The 13685-nt window shown below is 56.4% G+C and overlaps 1 protein-coding gene across 1 annotated transcript; it reads right to left on the reverse strand.

The window, feature by feature from the left end:
• Nucleotides 1-132: 132 nt before the first annotated feature.
• Nucleotides 133-8189, reverse strand: GAS2L2 (growth arrest specific 2 like 2). The gene is made up of 6 exons (XM_045888123.2): nucleotides 7545-8189; nucleotides 5747-5988; nucleotides 4759-4866; nucleotides 3392-3488; nucleotides 2520-2772; nucleotides 133-1981 (listed from the first exon to the last, which is right to left on the reverse strand). The coding sequence occupies exons 1-6, from the start codon at nucleotides 7927-7929 to the stop codon at nucleotides 433-435; spliced, it is 2634 nt and encodes an 877-aa protein (XP_045744079.1). The 5' UTR covers nucleotides 7930-8189; the 3' UTR covers nucleotides 133-432.
• Between the last annotated feature and the right edge of the window lie 5496 nt (nucleotides 8190-13685).

The following is a 13685-nucleotide window of genomic DNA, read 5'->3' on the forward strand; positions in this document are numbered from 1 at the left end:
CAGTAGGTAACGCCTGAAGCTACTCCTTCCTGCACCTGGGAAAACGCTTGAAACTGTGCCTTCCTGCACCACCACAATCCTCGAGTGAGGGACTCAAGAAGTCTGGGGCTCTGAAACACACCTACAAGTGTTTAATAGCTTACAAGAGTTGTGGAAATGGTGGCCATAGCCAGAGGCCAGGAGTCTGGGGAGCTGTTCTGGGGGGAAGCAAGAAGACATAGGGTGGCCCCGGTGCCCCGGGAGTGGGAGTGAGGGGTTGCCCCTTTGCCCAACAAGCAGATTGAACCTATATTTGTCTTCTGACCCCACCCACACCCTCTCCCCTGCCAAGGCCCCTCTGTTCCTGCAGCTGAGAGTCCAGTGGATACATGGCATCCTTTTCACCTCCCTTCTCCCCCGGACTCACAAGCTCAAGGCTGGGAAGCCTCCTCCTCAGACCCAGGACTCATCCTCTGGTGGGAGTGGGGCTTGATCAAGCTGCTGGAGACCTATGCCCTCCAAAGGCTGGGGGTTGCTCTTCAGTGGGGCAGCTGGTTCTTCCCTCTTCTTTCCTTCCTCCTCCTTCCCTGCTGAGGCTCCATCCACCAGGGTTGCCCCCACTCCCTTTCTGCCCAGTGCTCTCACCAGCCTGCCCCTTGAGGGTGCCCTGGCTGAACCCAGGTGGAGGTAGGCCAGTGGCCTGGGGATTCGTGAAGGCTGCTTCCCAGGCCTGTGGTCTCTCCGGGGCCGGATTCTGGGCCTCAGCTTCAGCTTGTAGATGGATGGGACTCTCTGGGGCTTTCGGAGTGTTCTCTTGGCCTTGCCTGGACATGCCTGGGTTTTGTCAGAATTGGGGTCTGAGGGTGAAGGTGTGGGGGCTTCCAGGCTGGCAGACACAGTGGGGGCTGAGCAGTCCTGCCTTCCTTGAGCTGGTCCCTTCTTCATCCCGGTACCCTTGGCACTCAGGCTTGCCTTTACCTTTGGCCCACTCTCTCTGACTCCCGGTTTCCCTTTTGGGCTTCCTGGTCCAGTGGTAACAGATAGCTTAGGGGAGCCTGTAGAGGCTGCCTTCCAGGCTCCCAGGTCCACTTTAAGGAGAGGTGGGGGGCCCTGAGCCAGTTCTTGGATGACTTTGTCATAAGGACCCCCAGGCTCAGGCCACTGCCCACCTAGGCTGGGGACGTAGACTCCACTTCGAGGGATGACTCCAGACCCTGTGCCCTGGGGGCAGGCACCCCCCACCTCTAGCAGCTTCATGTTGGCCAAAAGCTCCTCCTCAAGACTATGGTAGATAGCTTGATCCTTGGTTGCACCCAGGGGCAGGGGAGGATATCGCTCCTCCCACTCCTGTGGGCCCAGGCCCCAGGGTCCCCCAGCTTTTGCTGTCACCTGGATGTCCAACTTCTGGTCCCCTTGTCTCGCATCCGCAGAGAAGTCCCCATGTCTGCACCCAGCCAGGTCCCCAGGGACAGCCCTTGGGAGGGGGCCACTCCCCAATTCTGTCATGGGACCTCCGCCTGCAATACCTGGAAAGCTGCTTCCTGGAGTGGGGGGGCAGGCAGGGGGCAGCCAGACAGGGATCTTGGCGGGCCCTTTAACAGGGGACAGAGAGCGGACAGCTGCTGCCTCCCTGAGCTGGGAAGAAGAACCCTCAGCCTCACCCCTGAGTGATGGCCTGAGGCCCATGGGCTTCGCTGGGCTGGAGGAACAAGGCGGCGGAGATAGTCCTCTTGCTGGTGTCCTTTTGGCGGTGGCTTCGGGGGCTCGGAATCTCTGGGAGGTGGGGGCCCTGGCGTGAGCTCCCTGGCTGTCTGTCTCCTCATGAATCCAAGATGTGGGAGTCCTTCCTCTGGGATGTTCGGAGGAGTATCTCTCCTCCCTCTTCCCTGAGGAGGTGCACCGTGGGTCTCGGCCCCTATGGGGGGATGAGGAGTGGGGGCTGAGTGGGCTGTCCCCCACTGGCAGCTGCCTCCAAGACGGGGTGGGTGACTTCTCCTGGTGCCTGAAAGGGAGAATCATGAGGCTGGCAGGATCATCTCATCCAGTCCCCTGGCTCTGGGAAGGGATGACTTTCCCCAGCCAGAACACCAAGGGGGCCAGACTTCATGTTGAATGAAACAGATGCTCTCTGTCCCTCTGGGCCCGCCCGAGTCTTCCTTATGACAGATACTGTTCAAGTTTATTCTCCCTCATTCCCCTGTGTAGCAGCTAGAAGCCTGGTTTGGACCCCGGGTTACTTCAGGTCCCGCAACTTCAGCTCACCAGTCTTGGGGGAGAGGGCGTTTGAGTATCTGTCCTACTGTGAAATGGCAGAAGATCCTTGGGAAATCTCTATGGGCCTTTATGGGCCTCAGCCTCTTCATCTGTGAAATGGGAGGGCATACGAAAAAGCTAGATGATCCCAGTGGTACTGAGTGCCTTTTTGGTTCTGAACACCTGGGGTAGGGGCACCGTTCGGAGACCTGCTTCCCGTATATTTCTCTCTGAGAATGTGGGCCCCAGAGAAGAAAGAGACCCTGCTCTGGCCCTCTCCCTTGTACCTCAGGAATGATGCTGTCTCTCTGGGGACTCCCGCCTCTGTTCCCCATTTACTGTGGGTTCTAGGGGTGGAGGAGGTGGGGGGCCTCAGCTTCCGGCCTGAAGAGGTATATGTCTTCCAGTCCACGGGGGGCAGCGGGCTCTGGGAACGGCTGATAGTCATCGCTGGCTGGGGCTGCGAGGGCCCGTCCTGCACCCTCACCTCATGCTGCACCGGTGGGGCAGGGGGCTTCTGGAAACTGCCCGCCTTGTGTGCTGCCAACACAGCCCCCCAGAGAGAGGAGAGGAGGAAAGGGTTAAATTCCTGCTGATGGGGCCCACTGTTCTCCCCTAGCTGCCCCATGCCCCAACCCACATTGGAGACAGTACGGCCTACAGTGGCGGTGCCAGGACTTCCTCATAGGGGCGCAGGGGACAAAATCTGGTCAGAGGGCCCAGCTCGGGGACTTGTTTAAAGCTGCGTTTGTATTGCAAGTTCACATTTTTTACTTGGATGGCATGCTTATCTGGGGTGGCTTGAGGTGCTAATAGAGATTATGGGGGGACTAAAGACCCCTCCAAGGCATACTCGGTGCCCCCACTGTGGACATCAGAGCCAGACCTCAGCCCTGCCAAGAGGCACCCTGACCAAATGCGAGTCTGTGTGTTTGGCGCCATCTTGTGGCTATGATTGGTATTGCACTGTGGTTGCCTCGCTTTCTTCCCACAACTGAGGGTATCATGCCAGTACTTTTTTTTTTTTTTTGACACCAGTACCTTCTTTGGTATCTTCCTTTCTCCATATTTCTTGCCCCTGGAGATCAGACCTACCTCTTACCTCTGCTTCTGGCCTCCCGACCCAAAGCCACAGGGAAGAGACTCTCAGGGGACTCACAGAGGGACGTGCACCGGCAGGGGTCATGTTTGTCCAGATAATGGCTGAGGGTGTCCCAGCCGCCCCCCACGCGCACCATCACGTGGTTCCGGAGGATCTGTAGGGGACAAGGATGAGGTTGGGGGCGGGATAGAGGGCGTCCCCTCTTCCTGGAGCAGCCTGCACTTTTCCAGCATGCACTCCTATCCATGTACACATGAGCACGCAGGTATTCCTTGCACAGGTGTATCGTGGGGGGGTGTATTGTGCAGCCTGGCTCTCCTCCACAACTAGCATCGGATAACACATGTTGTCAAGGGTGGCGGCCAGGCTGACAGAGAGTTGCCCCACAACTAGACAAGGGATCTCACAAGCACTGTGCAGCCTGGCCCCGGAGCACTCTCTTCTCTCCCTTCACTGGAAAGGGATTTCCACCTGCACATGCCTGTAGCAGAAACGTGGCCCAGGGGCACCTGGATGGCTCAGTCGGTTAAGCATCTGACTCTGAATTTTGGCTCAAGTCATGATCTCAGGTTGTAAGATTGAGCCCCCGGTGGGGCTCTGCGCTAAGTGCGGAGCTTGCTTGGGATAGTCTCCCTCTGCCCCTCTCCCCCCACCCCGCCCTTGTTCTCTCTCTCTCTCAAAAACAAAACAAAACAAAAACAAAAAAAGTGGCCCTGCTTTGCTCTGTAGCGGGTATGTCAAGGAATCTTGGGAGTGCCATCCACTCCACTCTGGGACTCTGGGGCAGGTCACAGTCTCTCTCAGGCTTCCCATTTCCTCAGCTGAAATTCCTTGTCCCTACCTACGAGCTGGCTCTGTCCCCGGGTATGGCCTGCGATCAAGGAGAGGGCTTGGCCATGCCTCTAGGTACAATCTGTTGCCCGTGAGGCGTGGCTGGGTATGAGGGGCGGGCAGTGAGAGGCACTTCTCAGATCCCTACTGCGGATCACTCTGCAGGATGTACCAAGCCAGACATGGGAAGCCTGGACTATGGGGCCCGTGTGGGCTGGGCTGTGCACTGAACACAAACTTGGAGTTCTCAGGCCCCTTGCTCTGACCAAGCATGTGGATGGAGTGGAGGCAAAGGACATTCAGGAGTACCCTTCATACTCTATTTCTGCCTGGACACCCCTCTGCACTAGGCTAAGGTGGAGCGGATGGGGGCAGGGTTCTGGCTGCCCTAATAGGAGGAGGGGATAGGATTGCCAGCTTTGCCAACTATCTTCTGGGAATTCCGCAAGGGAGAGAAAGAAAGCCCCAAGTCCTGATAGGTTGGGGTGAATGGTGACTTCCTGTCCTTGCCCTCAGTCCTGGGCAAGGTCCCATGAAAGGCAGCGCTATTCTGCTGATCCTGGGGACACCCCAACTCTGGTCCCCAGACTTACCCGGATGAAGATGAGGGTGTTGGAATCCCCCACGCGGTACTTCCCCTCAGACACTTTAACCATGGAGAACTGAACTGGGCACGTGCAGCGGCTCACGAGGCTCTGAACCTGTGGGCAGTGACAAGGGGCTCAGCCCTCCCTCTGCACAAGTGCCCAAGCTCCTTATCCCCCACCCTGGGTCAAGCCCGATGAGGGGGAGCCTGCCTGTCCCCCAGAGCCAGCCTCCAGGCTTCTGCTGAGGTCAGGGCTGGAGGCTGAGAAGCAAGTGCAGAAATGACCCAGTGACATCGAGACCTCGAGTGGTCACTTATAGTTCCGTGGCCTTGTGGGTCAGCTGACGGAGGCAGTGGAGTGTAATGATGTAGAAGGTGGACCCTGGAATCTGACGGCAGCTGGAGTCCTGCCTCACCACACCATAGGCCTTGGGCAGGTTAAGAAACCTCCCTGAGCTCTATTCCTGGGCGGTAGAAATGGGTTAATCCCAGCACTCTCCTATGAAGCGCCCCCTCCGTGCCAGACACTGTTCCGAGTACTTCATATGCGCTGGCTCATTGAATATTCAGCAGCCATGGAAGGTAGGTACTATTACACCTCCACGCTACAGATGAGGGAACTGAGGCACAGAGAGGTTAAACAATGTGCCCCAAGTCACACAGCCGCGGAGCAGTGGAACTAAGCCTTGAACCGAGGTGTCAGAGACGGTGCCAGAGGCAGTGTTCTCAAAAGTCGCGCGGCGGGGCTCAGTGAGAGAGGTCTAGAGCGCGGGGTTGTAATACAAACGTAATAAGCGGCTTGGGGGGGCCGATACGTGATGAGGCTTGAGGCTCCGAGGGGAGCACGACTTAAGCAACGCCGCACTGAGAATTCAGTCGGGGGCGGGGTGCTGGGGCTCCAGAGGGAGGAAGCTCCGAGCGGCGCGCGCGGACGGGGAGGGGGCGGGGCGGGCGGGGCGGGGCGGGGCCTGGAGGGCGTGTCCGGAGCCCCTCACCAGCTGGTCCAGGTGGCGGAAGTGGCAGGGCGGCCGCGCGGGGGGCTCGGGCGGCGGCGGGTCCGGCGGGGGCAGGGCCAGCTCCCGCCGCAGCTCCTCGTCGATCTCCTCCTCCAGCCGCACGAGGGTGGGCGCCGCCACGCCGAAGCGCCAGGCTCGGCGGCCCAGCTCCAGCAAGCACAGCACCACGTTCTTCACGTTCTTGCGTAGCACCAGGTCCTCCGTCTCGAACATCACCACCTCTGGCAAGCGGAGGTGGGGGAAGACGGCAGGCAGCCTGAGCCCCCTGCGGACCTCCGCTCTGCGGAGTAGGTGGGAGAGCCCTGGGGCCGTCCCTGGCCCGGGGTCGGGGCCCGGGGGGGCGGGGGGTGGGAGGGAGGGGGCTGGCTCGGATCGCTGGATCTTGGGGTCTGGCCGGCCCCTAGGAGGGGTCTGAGCAGAATCGTTCAGGCTCTCAGGGCATGGTAGGTGGCCAGTCCAACAAGACAGGTTGGGGTGGGAAGAGGTGACACAGCCAAGCTGAGAAGCCCAGAGCCCGGCTGTGGGTTGCGCTCCACCTTGCCCTTCTCCCCACTCCGTTTGGATATAGGGGTCTAGGAGTAAGAAGCAGTTTGTTCTGCTTCCCACCCACACAGCTCACCTCCGATACCAGCGGACATCTGGAACTCAACCCTCAGCCCGCATATAACCAGGCAAGGTTGAGTACAGGCTCTGGAGCCTGACTGCCCGAGTTGGAGTCCCGATTCTCCCACCCAGCTGCCGTGTGTCCTTGGGCTAGTCCCTGAGCCTCAGTCTCCTCCTCTGTAAAGTGGGATGTAGACTGTTTCACGGGGGTTGCTGTGTCTGCGGACAAGATCTGGCTACATGGGAAGTGCTCGATGAGACACCAGCTTTTCTCAGCCTTCCAGTCCTGCTCCGCACTGCCTTGCCAGCCTCCAGCAGGTGGGCCTGACTCCTCCCTCCACCTCAGCCCCCACCCCCTCTGACCTGGAGGATGGCACAACATCCAGCTTCATCCCACTAGGCCTAGGAGATGAGGGACCCTGGTGGGGGGCAGGCGCAAGGCCATCTCCTCCTCCAGCCGCACCAGGGTGGGCGCCAGGCTCCACGGCCTGGGAGAGGAGGGATCCTGGCCTGTCACTCCCCTGGGCCTCACAAGCGTCAGCACAGCTGGCCCCTCCCTAATGTCCACTTGCCTGCCTCCCTGTCCTTCCCCCCACCCCAGCCCTATGCCCTCACCCACCCTGGCTTCTCCCAGTCGTCCAAACACAGGACCTTCTCTGTGCCTTTGCTCCTGCTGTTCCCTGCTTAGAATTCCCTTTCCCCCAAACTTCTACTTGTTCTCCAAGACTCAGTTCAAATCCTCCTCCTCGGAGAGGCCTTTCTTGGCCCCCACTATCCACCCATTTCCTCCCCTGGCTCCTCAACACATACACTTCTATTTGAGGCTTTGAGCACATTGGGCTGTAATTGGTGTATCTATTCATCTGTCTCTCTTCCTAGACCATGAACTCTTTGGACACTGGGACTCAGTCCTCTTGGTCCTTTGTGCCCAGCACAAAGGAGATAGGGACTAAATTTGTGTTTGTTGAATGAATGAATCATTCAGTCAACACATTTATTTATTGAGGATTTACTACGTGATGGGGGAAACTGAGGCACAAACAGCGATGAGCTGGCCCAAAGCGAAATGAGGAAAGAGGACCCTGGCTCCTGACTTCCAGTGCAGCCCAAGCCTTAGAGAGGAGGTGGATTCTGGCAGGATAAGGGCCTGGGGATGCGGGTGCAGGGTGGTTACCTTGGACGCCCATCTCCTTTCGACACCACTGGATGAAGTTGGAGACGTTGTCCCGGGCCTGGAAGGTACCCGGCTGGGCGGCCTCGTTGCAGGAAACCCCAGCCCGAGGCAGGGGAATCCTTTGGGCTCGGGCAGGTGCCTCAGCCAGGAAGGCCAGGGCGGCCTCAGTGATGGTGTTGGCATGCCGGCACAGCACCAAGCCTGTCTCCAGGACCTGCAGGAAGTTGGCCACGTTGATGTCCAGCCCGTAGAGATCCCGAAGCCACTCGGCCAGGTCCTCCATCATGGCTTCCAGGTACTGCTCGCTGGACTTAAAGGGCCGAATGCTATGCACCGGTGGCCCCAGGCTCCCAGGCCTCCTCCCACGTCCCCCAGGCCGGGGCATGGTTGGACCCTCAGCAGGGAGGAGGTCCTCCTGCTGCCCGCTGGGCCTTGGCTTGTTCTCCCTGACTCAGGGCGGCCCCTTCTACCCTCCGCGAGCCCAGGATTTCCGGCTCTGCTACTTGCCTCTGGCTTCAGCCCGGCCCCCGCTCCCCCACATTCCTCAGTGCCTGCCAGAACTTTCCCTACTTGCCGGCCCTGCAGTGACCTCACTCTTGGGCTGCCCAGTTGGCCCAGAGGTCGCCAGCTCCCAGGACAGATGGAGGTGAGAACACTCCTCTCCCCCCCCCCCCCAGGACTAGACTGGTCCCACTGGCTGCCTCCCACCCCCCAGCGGTCGGCAGTGGACAGCGGAGACCAGCATCAGCCTCTCCGCTCTGCTGTCCCCTCCTCTCCTTGGAGACAGCTGCTACAAACACTCCTTAACCCTTCGAGGCAGCCAGCCAAGGACTGCCCTGCACAGCCCGCCCCGGGACGGAGCAGGGAGGGAAGCCTGGGCCTGGCTTCTCTCCCTGGGTTGAAGGCTGGGGCTTCCGGGGAGTAAGGGAGAAAGGCAGGGCCAGGGGTTGCCGAGCCCCTTGGCGTTTAGCGAGCACTGTAAGGTAAGGATGAAAGAGACACAGTGCTAGAGTCTGATGACTTCAGCCCTGGCCCCTTCCCTGTATCCCTCTGTGACCTTCATATGCACCTCACCTCTCTGCGCCTCAGTTTCCTCAACTATAAAATGGGAATCATGTCCCCCTCTGGGGGTGCTGTGAGGAGTAAGGGAATGATGTAGGTGGGAAGTTTCAGGACACACGCACACTCAGGACTGGGGGGGTCCCAGCTCTTGCTGATTCTCCCAGCAGCCCTGTTTATGCCCCACGATCCCCGCTTTCTCTGAGAACCTGCCCCATCCCCCACTTTAACCCCGGGATTCCTGTAGAGCGGGCTGTGGGCTGTCAAAACCGCAGGACCTCACCCCGGCCACGGCACTGTAAGTAGCTCCTGTGTGCCAGGCGCCATCACAGGCCCAACGAGAGAGCAACAGATGAGGTGCCGGACGTCACGGAGGCTACATACATGTTAGTGGGGGATGGGTGACAGGTGCCAAACACATAAATCCACAGTGAGTCACATGGTGATAAATACCAGGGAGAAAAATAAAGCACTAAGGGAGACGGGGTAGTGTGTGGCATTCTATGTGAGGTGGTCAAGGGAACGCCTCCCTGACGTGGTGATATCTGAACAGAGGCCTGAGGGAAATGAGGAAGCAAGCCCTGCAGGTATCCCAGGGAAGGGTATGCGGGCAGAGGGAAAAGCCAGTGCAAAACCTCCAGGCAGGAGGCCTCTCTTCCTCCCGCCACGGACTTCTCCAGAGGGTTCACTGGGTGTCCTGGTGAAGTGGCAGCTGGTCTTCCCCAGGGGGAGAGAGCAAGACAGAAGCCACAGTGTCTTCATTACCCAGCCTGGAACGTCACACTGTCATTTCCACAATATCCTGTCGGCCACCCGGGTCAGCCTTATTTCACGCGGGAGGGCACTGCATGAGAACACGAATACCAGGAGACAGGGGTCACGGGGAGCCTTCCTAGAGGCTGTGATCCCAGTACAGAAGAGCTAGTTGTTTTTTCTTGCGTGCTAATAAAATCCCATTATGTTCAGGTAGTAGGTGGAACTTCCTTGAAATGCGGGAAGGTGGGCCCGGCCCCAGAAGAGGAGCCATGATAGGTTCAAGTCAATCATGGCAGAGCTAAGATGGAAGTTTCTGCCGAGGGTCCAAGACGGCAGTAGATGCAGCAAACCCAAAAAGGAACGAGACTCTATGCACGCTTTATCGAGGCATTATCCAAAAGCGGTCACTTGACACTTGGATTTCTCTCCCACTAGAGTATGTCAAGAGAATGGCAGCTGCGTTGCAGGCCACAGAATGGCCCCCAAAGAGGGCTGTGTCCTAATGCCCAGAACCTGCCCAGAACCTGTGAATGTTACCTTAGAGGGCCAAAGGGACTGTGCAGAGAATCCAGATTGTCAAAGTGGACCTTAAATGTAATCACAAGTGTGGGGCGGAGGGTGGTCTGTTTGCAGAAGTAGGAGATGTGCCAGTTGAAGCAGAGATTGAGGGAGCCACAAGCCAGGCACTCCGCAGCCTCTAGAAGTTGGAAGAAGCAAGGAGCAGATTCTCCCGTGGAGTCTCCAGAAAGAACCAGCCCTGCCAACACCTCGATTTTATCCCTGTAAAGACTCATTTCAGACTTCTGACCTTCAGAACTGCAAAAGAATAACTGTGTTTTCTTTTTAAGATTTTATTTATTTATTTGACAGAGAGCGAGAGAGCGCCAGCAGGGGGAGCAGCAGAGGGAGAGGGAGAAGCAGGCTTCCCGCGGAGCAGGGAGCCCGACGCGGGACTTGATCCCAGGACCCTGGGATCATGACCTGAGCCGAAGGCAGACGCTTAACGACTGAGCCACCCAGGCGCCCCTGAAGGCAGATGCTTAACTGACTGAGCCACCCAGGCGCCCCTGAAGGCAGACGCTTAACGACTGAGCCACCCAGGCGCCCCTGAAGGCAGACGCTTAACTGACTGAGCCACCCAGGCGCCCCTGAAGGCAGACGCTTAACGACTGAGCCACCCAGGCGCCCCTGAAGGCAGACGCTTAACGACTGAGCCACCCAGGCGCCCCTGAAGGCAGACGCTTAACGACTGAGCCACCCAGGCGCCCCTGAAGGCAGACGCTTAACTGACTGAGCCACCCAGGCGCCCCTGAAGGCAGACGCTTAACTGACTGAGCCACCCAGGCGCCCCTGAAGGCAGACGCTTAACGACTGAGCCACCCAGGCGCCCCTGAAGGCAGATGCTTAACGACTGAGCCACCCAGGCGCCTTAAGTGTGTTGTTTGAAGTCGCTACATTGGTGATAATTTGTTACAGCCGAACAGGGAACTAATGCCTATCACCATCTCTCCCCCAAAACAAGGGGAGAAGCAGCGAGAGGGGCTTAAATGGGACCAATCAAAGCACTGGATGTTTATCCCTAATCACTAGGGAGACTCAGTGACCTGAAGTCTGACTGCTGAGTGGGAAGTCGGAAATGCAGACTCGGGGCTGGCTGGCTGCTCCGTGCTGGGGACCAAGGAGAGGGCTGTGCTGGAATCAGCCAGCGGTCTTCTTGTAGTTGGAACCGAGGATGGCTGAGTGCTTCCTGCGTGCCACTCAGCCAGCGAAGGGCTCAGTAGAGGGGAAGATGGCAGTGGACCAGCGGATTCCTAGGGCTGCGGGGGGGATGAGTGACCCCCAGAATCCTGCAGGGTAGCCTCCTGGACCCAAGGGACTGCCTGGATTGGGGAAGGAAAGGCAAACACCAGGGGTTGGCTAGCTGAGAAGGAAGAGGGAGGAAGGACCATGTCTTCTGCCCATCACCCCATCACATTGTGGCCACCGGTCATGGCAGGCCCCAGCCGGGAGGAGATGTAACATTATATCAACTTTCAGGGAGCACAGTGACCACTCTTCCATGGCCTAAGAGTTCTCTGAACAAGTCAAAAGACCTGTCTGAATTGTCCTCCAGGGACAAGGGAAGGAAGCTTGCTTCCCCTTGAGCAGGTTTAAAGGGACTATAGGAGGCAAAAAAAAAGAGATTATTTTATAACTATACTCCCTGAGTCCTACTTGATCAAAGGTACCAATTACAACCAGGCCTGGTCAATCTTGGCCCTCTCATTTCTTTTCTCAAATGGTTGGTTTGGGATGGGTGCGTGCCTCAGTTCTGGCCAACTGAGGCTCAAAGAGAAGCCTGCTGGAGGGCTTCTGAGAAGTCCCGGCCCTGCAGAGCCTTTCTGCTTTGGTCATGATTGCACCAGGCCAGGATGCTTGGAGCTGCAGCAGCCATTCTGCAACCAAGAAGAGAGGCATAGAAGGCAGAGGGGAAAGATGAAAAGATGTCTGGGTCCCTCACAACCGCATCACGCCACTGAACCAATCCTGGAGCCCCCCACTTCTGACTTCTTAAGTGAACTAATACATTTTATAAAGCTTACGCCATTATTAGTCGGGCACTCTGATATTCCACCAACTAAATACATCCTAACGGACATGATGTTCAAAGGGGAAGAGTCTTGTGTGTATATATATATAAAGTCTTGTTACATATATTCCCACTTGGGTGGCCGTTACATACCACCTTATTGGATATTTCTTCTTGTAACTTACCTCCTTTGCTCAACTAAAATGAATACAGCATCTCTGTATTCTTGAGCCTGGTTATTACAAGTTAATGAGCTATACGTACTATTAATTTGCACATTAAAATCCAAAAAAGTACAAAAATTATAGCTTTAGGGGCGTCTGGGTGGCTCAGTCAGTTAAGCATCAAGTCTTGATCTCAGCGTCGTGAGTTCAAGCCCATGCTGGTCGTGGAGACTACGTTTAAAAAAAAAAAAATTACAGCTTTACTTTTGACAATTGATCTCATTTTGTTCTCTAGATTTCTGTGAGTGCAGGAAATAATGCTTGTGCTAGCCAATAAAATGCAGCTCATTCTCTTCTGGTTTTAAGCAGTTTCTTTTGGACACAGCTCCAGTCAGGTTTGAATTCAGACTCACTATCAGTACAATTTCTCCCCTTTCAAGGGGTCTTCCAAGGTGGCATCTGAGAGCAGGAAGCATGCTTCTGTTCCTGGTGTAGTGGGGGATTACCTGCTCTTGTGTTTTCACTGTAGACCCTATTACTACTCTGTGATCAATTTCCAATGTGGCTTTATGCTGCTATGGTTTGTTATGACAACCCAACTTTTTATGAAGTTCCCACAAAACCCAAAATACCCTTGAGAAGAGTGAATGGAAAAAAAAAAAAAAACAACACAACAACAGTGAATGAACACCTTAAGGATGACAAAGTGCTTCTGGGCAGATTGAAGTGGGAGAGGCAGGATGAGATGAATGACCAGACCAGAGGAACACCGTTTTGTGCTTCTTGGTAGGATGCTCCCTAAAAGCCACAGCATAGGCTCAGTGGTTTGGATGGGCCTGGCCAGGGACATTAAATCTTAGGTAGTGACTCAAGAAGGTTGTTCCTAGTGCCAGTGACCAGGGGTGGTCCCCACAGTGGCTTCTCAACTGGATCGTTCCTGTGGTGTGATCTTGGCTGTGTTCACAATCCTTCTATAGTTCCTGTCCAGTTGCCAAGGCTTCTGGCCATTCTGCGAGCTCCCACTATTCTTTCTCTTTAAATTAGCCAGAGTGAGCTTTAGGATTTTGCCATCCAGAGCCACAGTGACTCTAAGCTCTTTTAGTAAATGTAAGGAGAATGGGTTTCCTGGGAGACAATTCTCCATGGGCCTTTTGCATTTCTGCTTGTCTCACAAATAGAGGCACCGACTTTTCAAGGGTGTTTAATAGAGTGAACAACCTTGGAGGATAGTGATTGCATCTCCTTCTGGAGCAAAGAGCAGGTTTGTTTGCTGCCCATTATAAAAGATTTGTGCTCCTAAGCTCAGAGCTTCTCTGGTAATGCAAACCCCCGCACGTGCAGGCATTCACGGGCCCATCCCCGTGGCACCCAGGGGACAAGGGACAGGCTGTGTTGACAGGAATAGACTGCTGCTGCTGTACCATGAGGAATCCAGGCCTTTGTCTGACCTAGGAGTCTCAGGTTTTTTGGCACACCCATGATGCCCCGGCAAGCGAACTTGCTAGCATGCAAGAGTAAAGCTTCAGACCCTTCCCAGTTCTTGACAGGGTGGCCCCCATGGGACTAGGAGTTTCCCAAGAGCTGTTCTACATC

The sequence above is a fragment of the Mirounga angustirostris genome, unplaced genomic scaffold (genome assembly GCF_029215605.1).
Source record: "Mirounga angustirostris isolate CCGP_5_RB_7025 unplaced genomic scaffold, mMirAng1.0.hap1 SCAF_17, whole genome shotgun sequence".
Lineage (NCBI taxonomy): Eukaryota > Metazoa > Chordata > Mammalia > Carnivora > Phocidae > Mirounga > Mirounga angustirostris.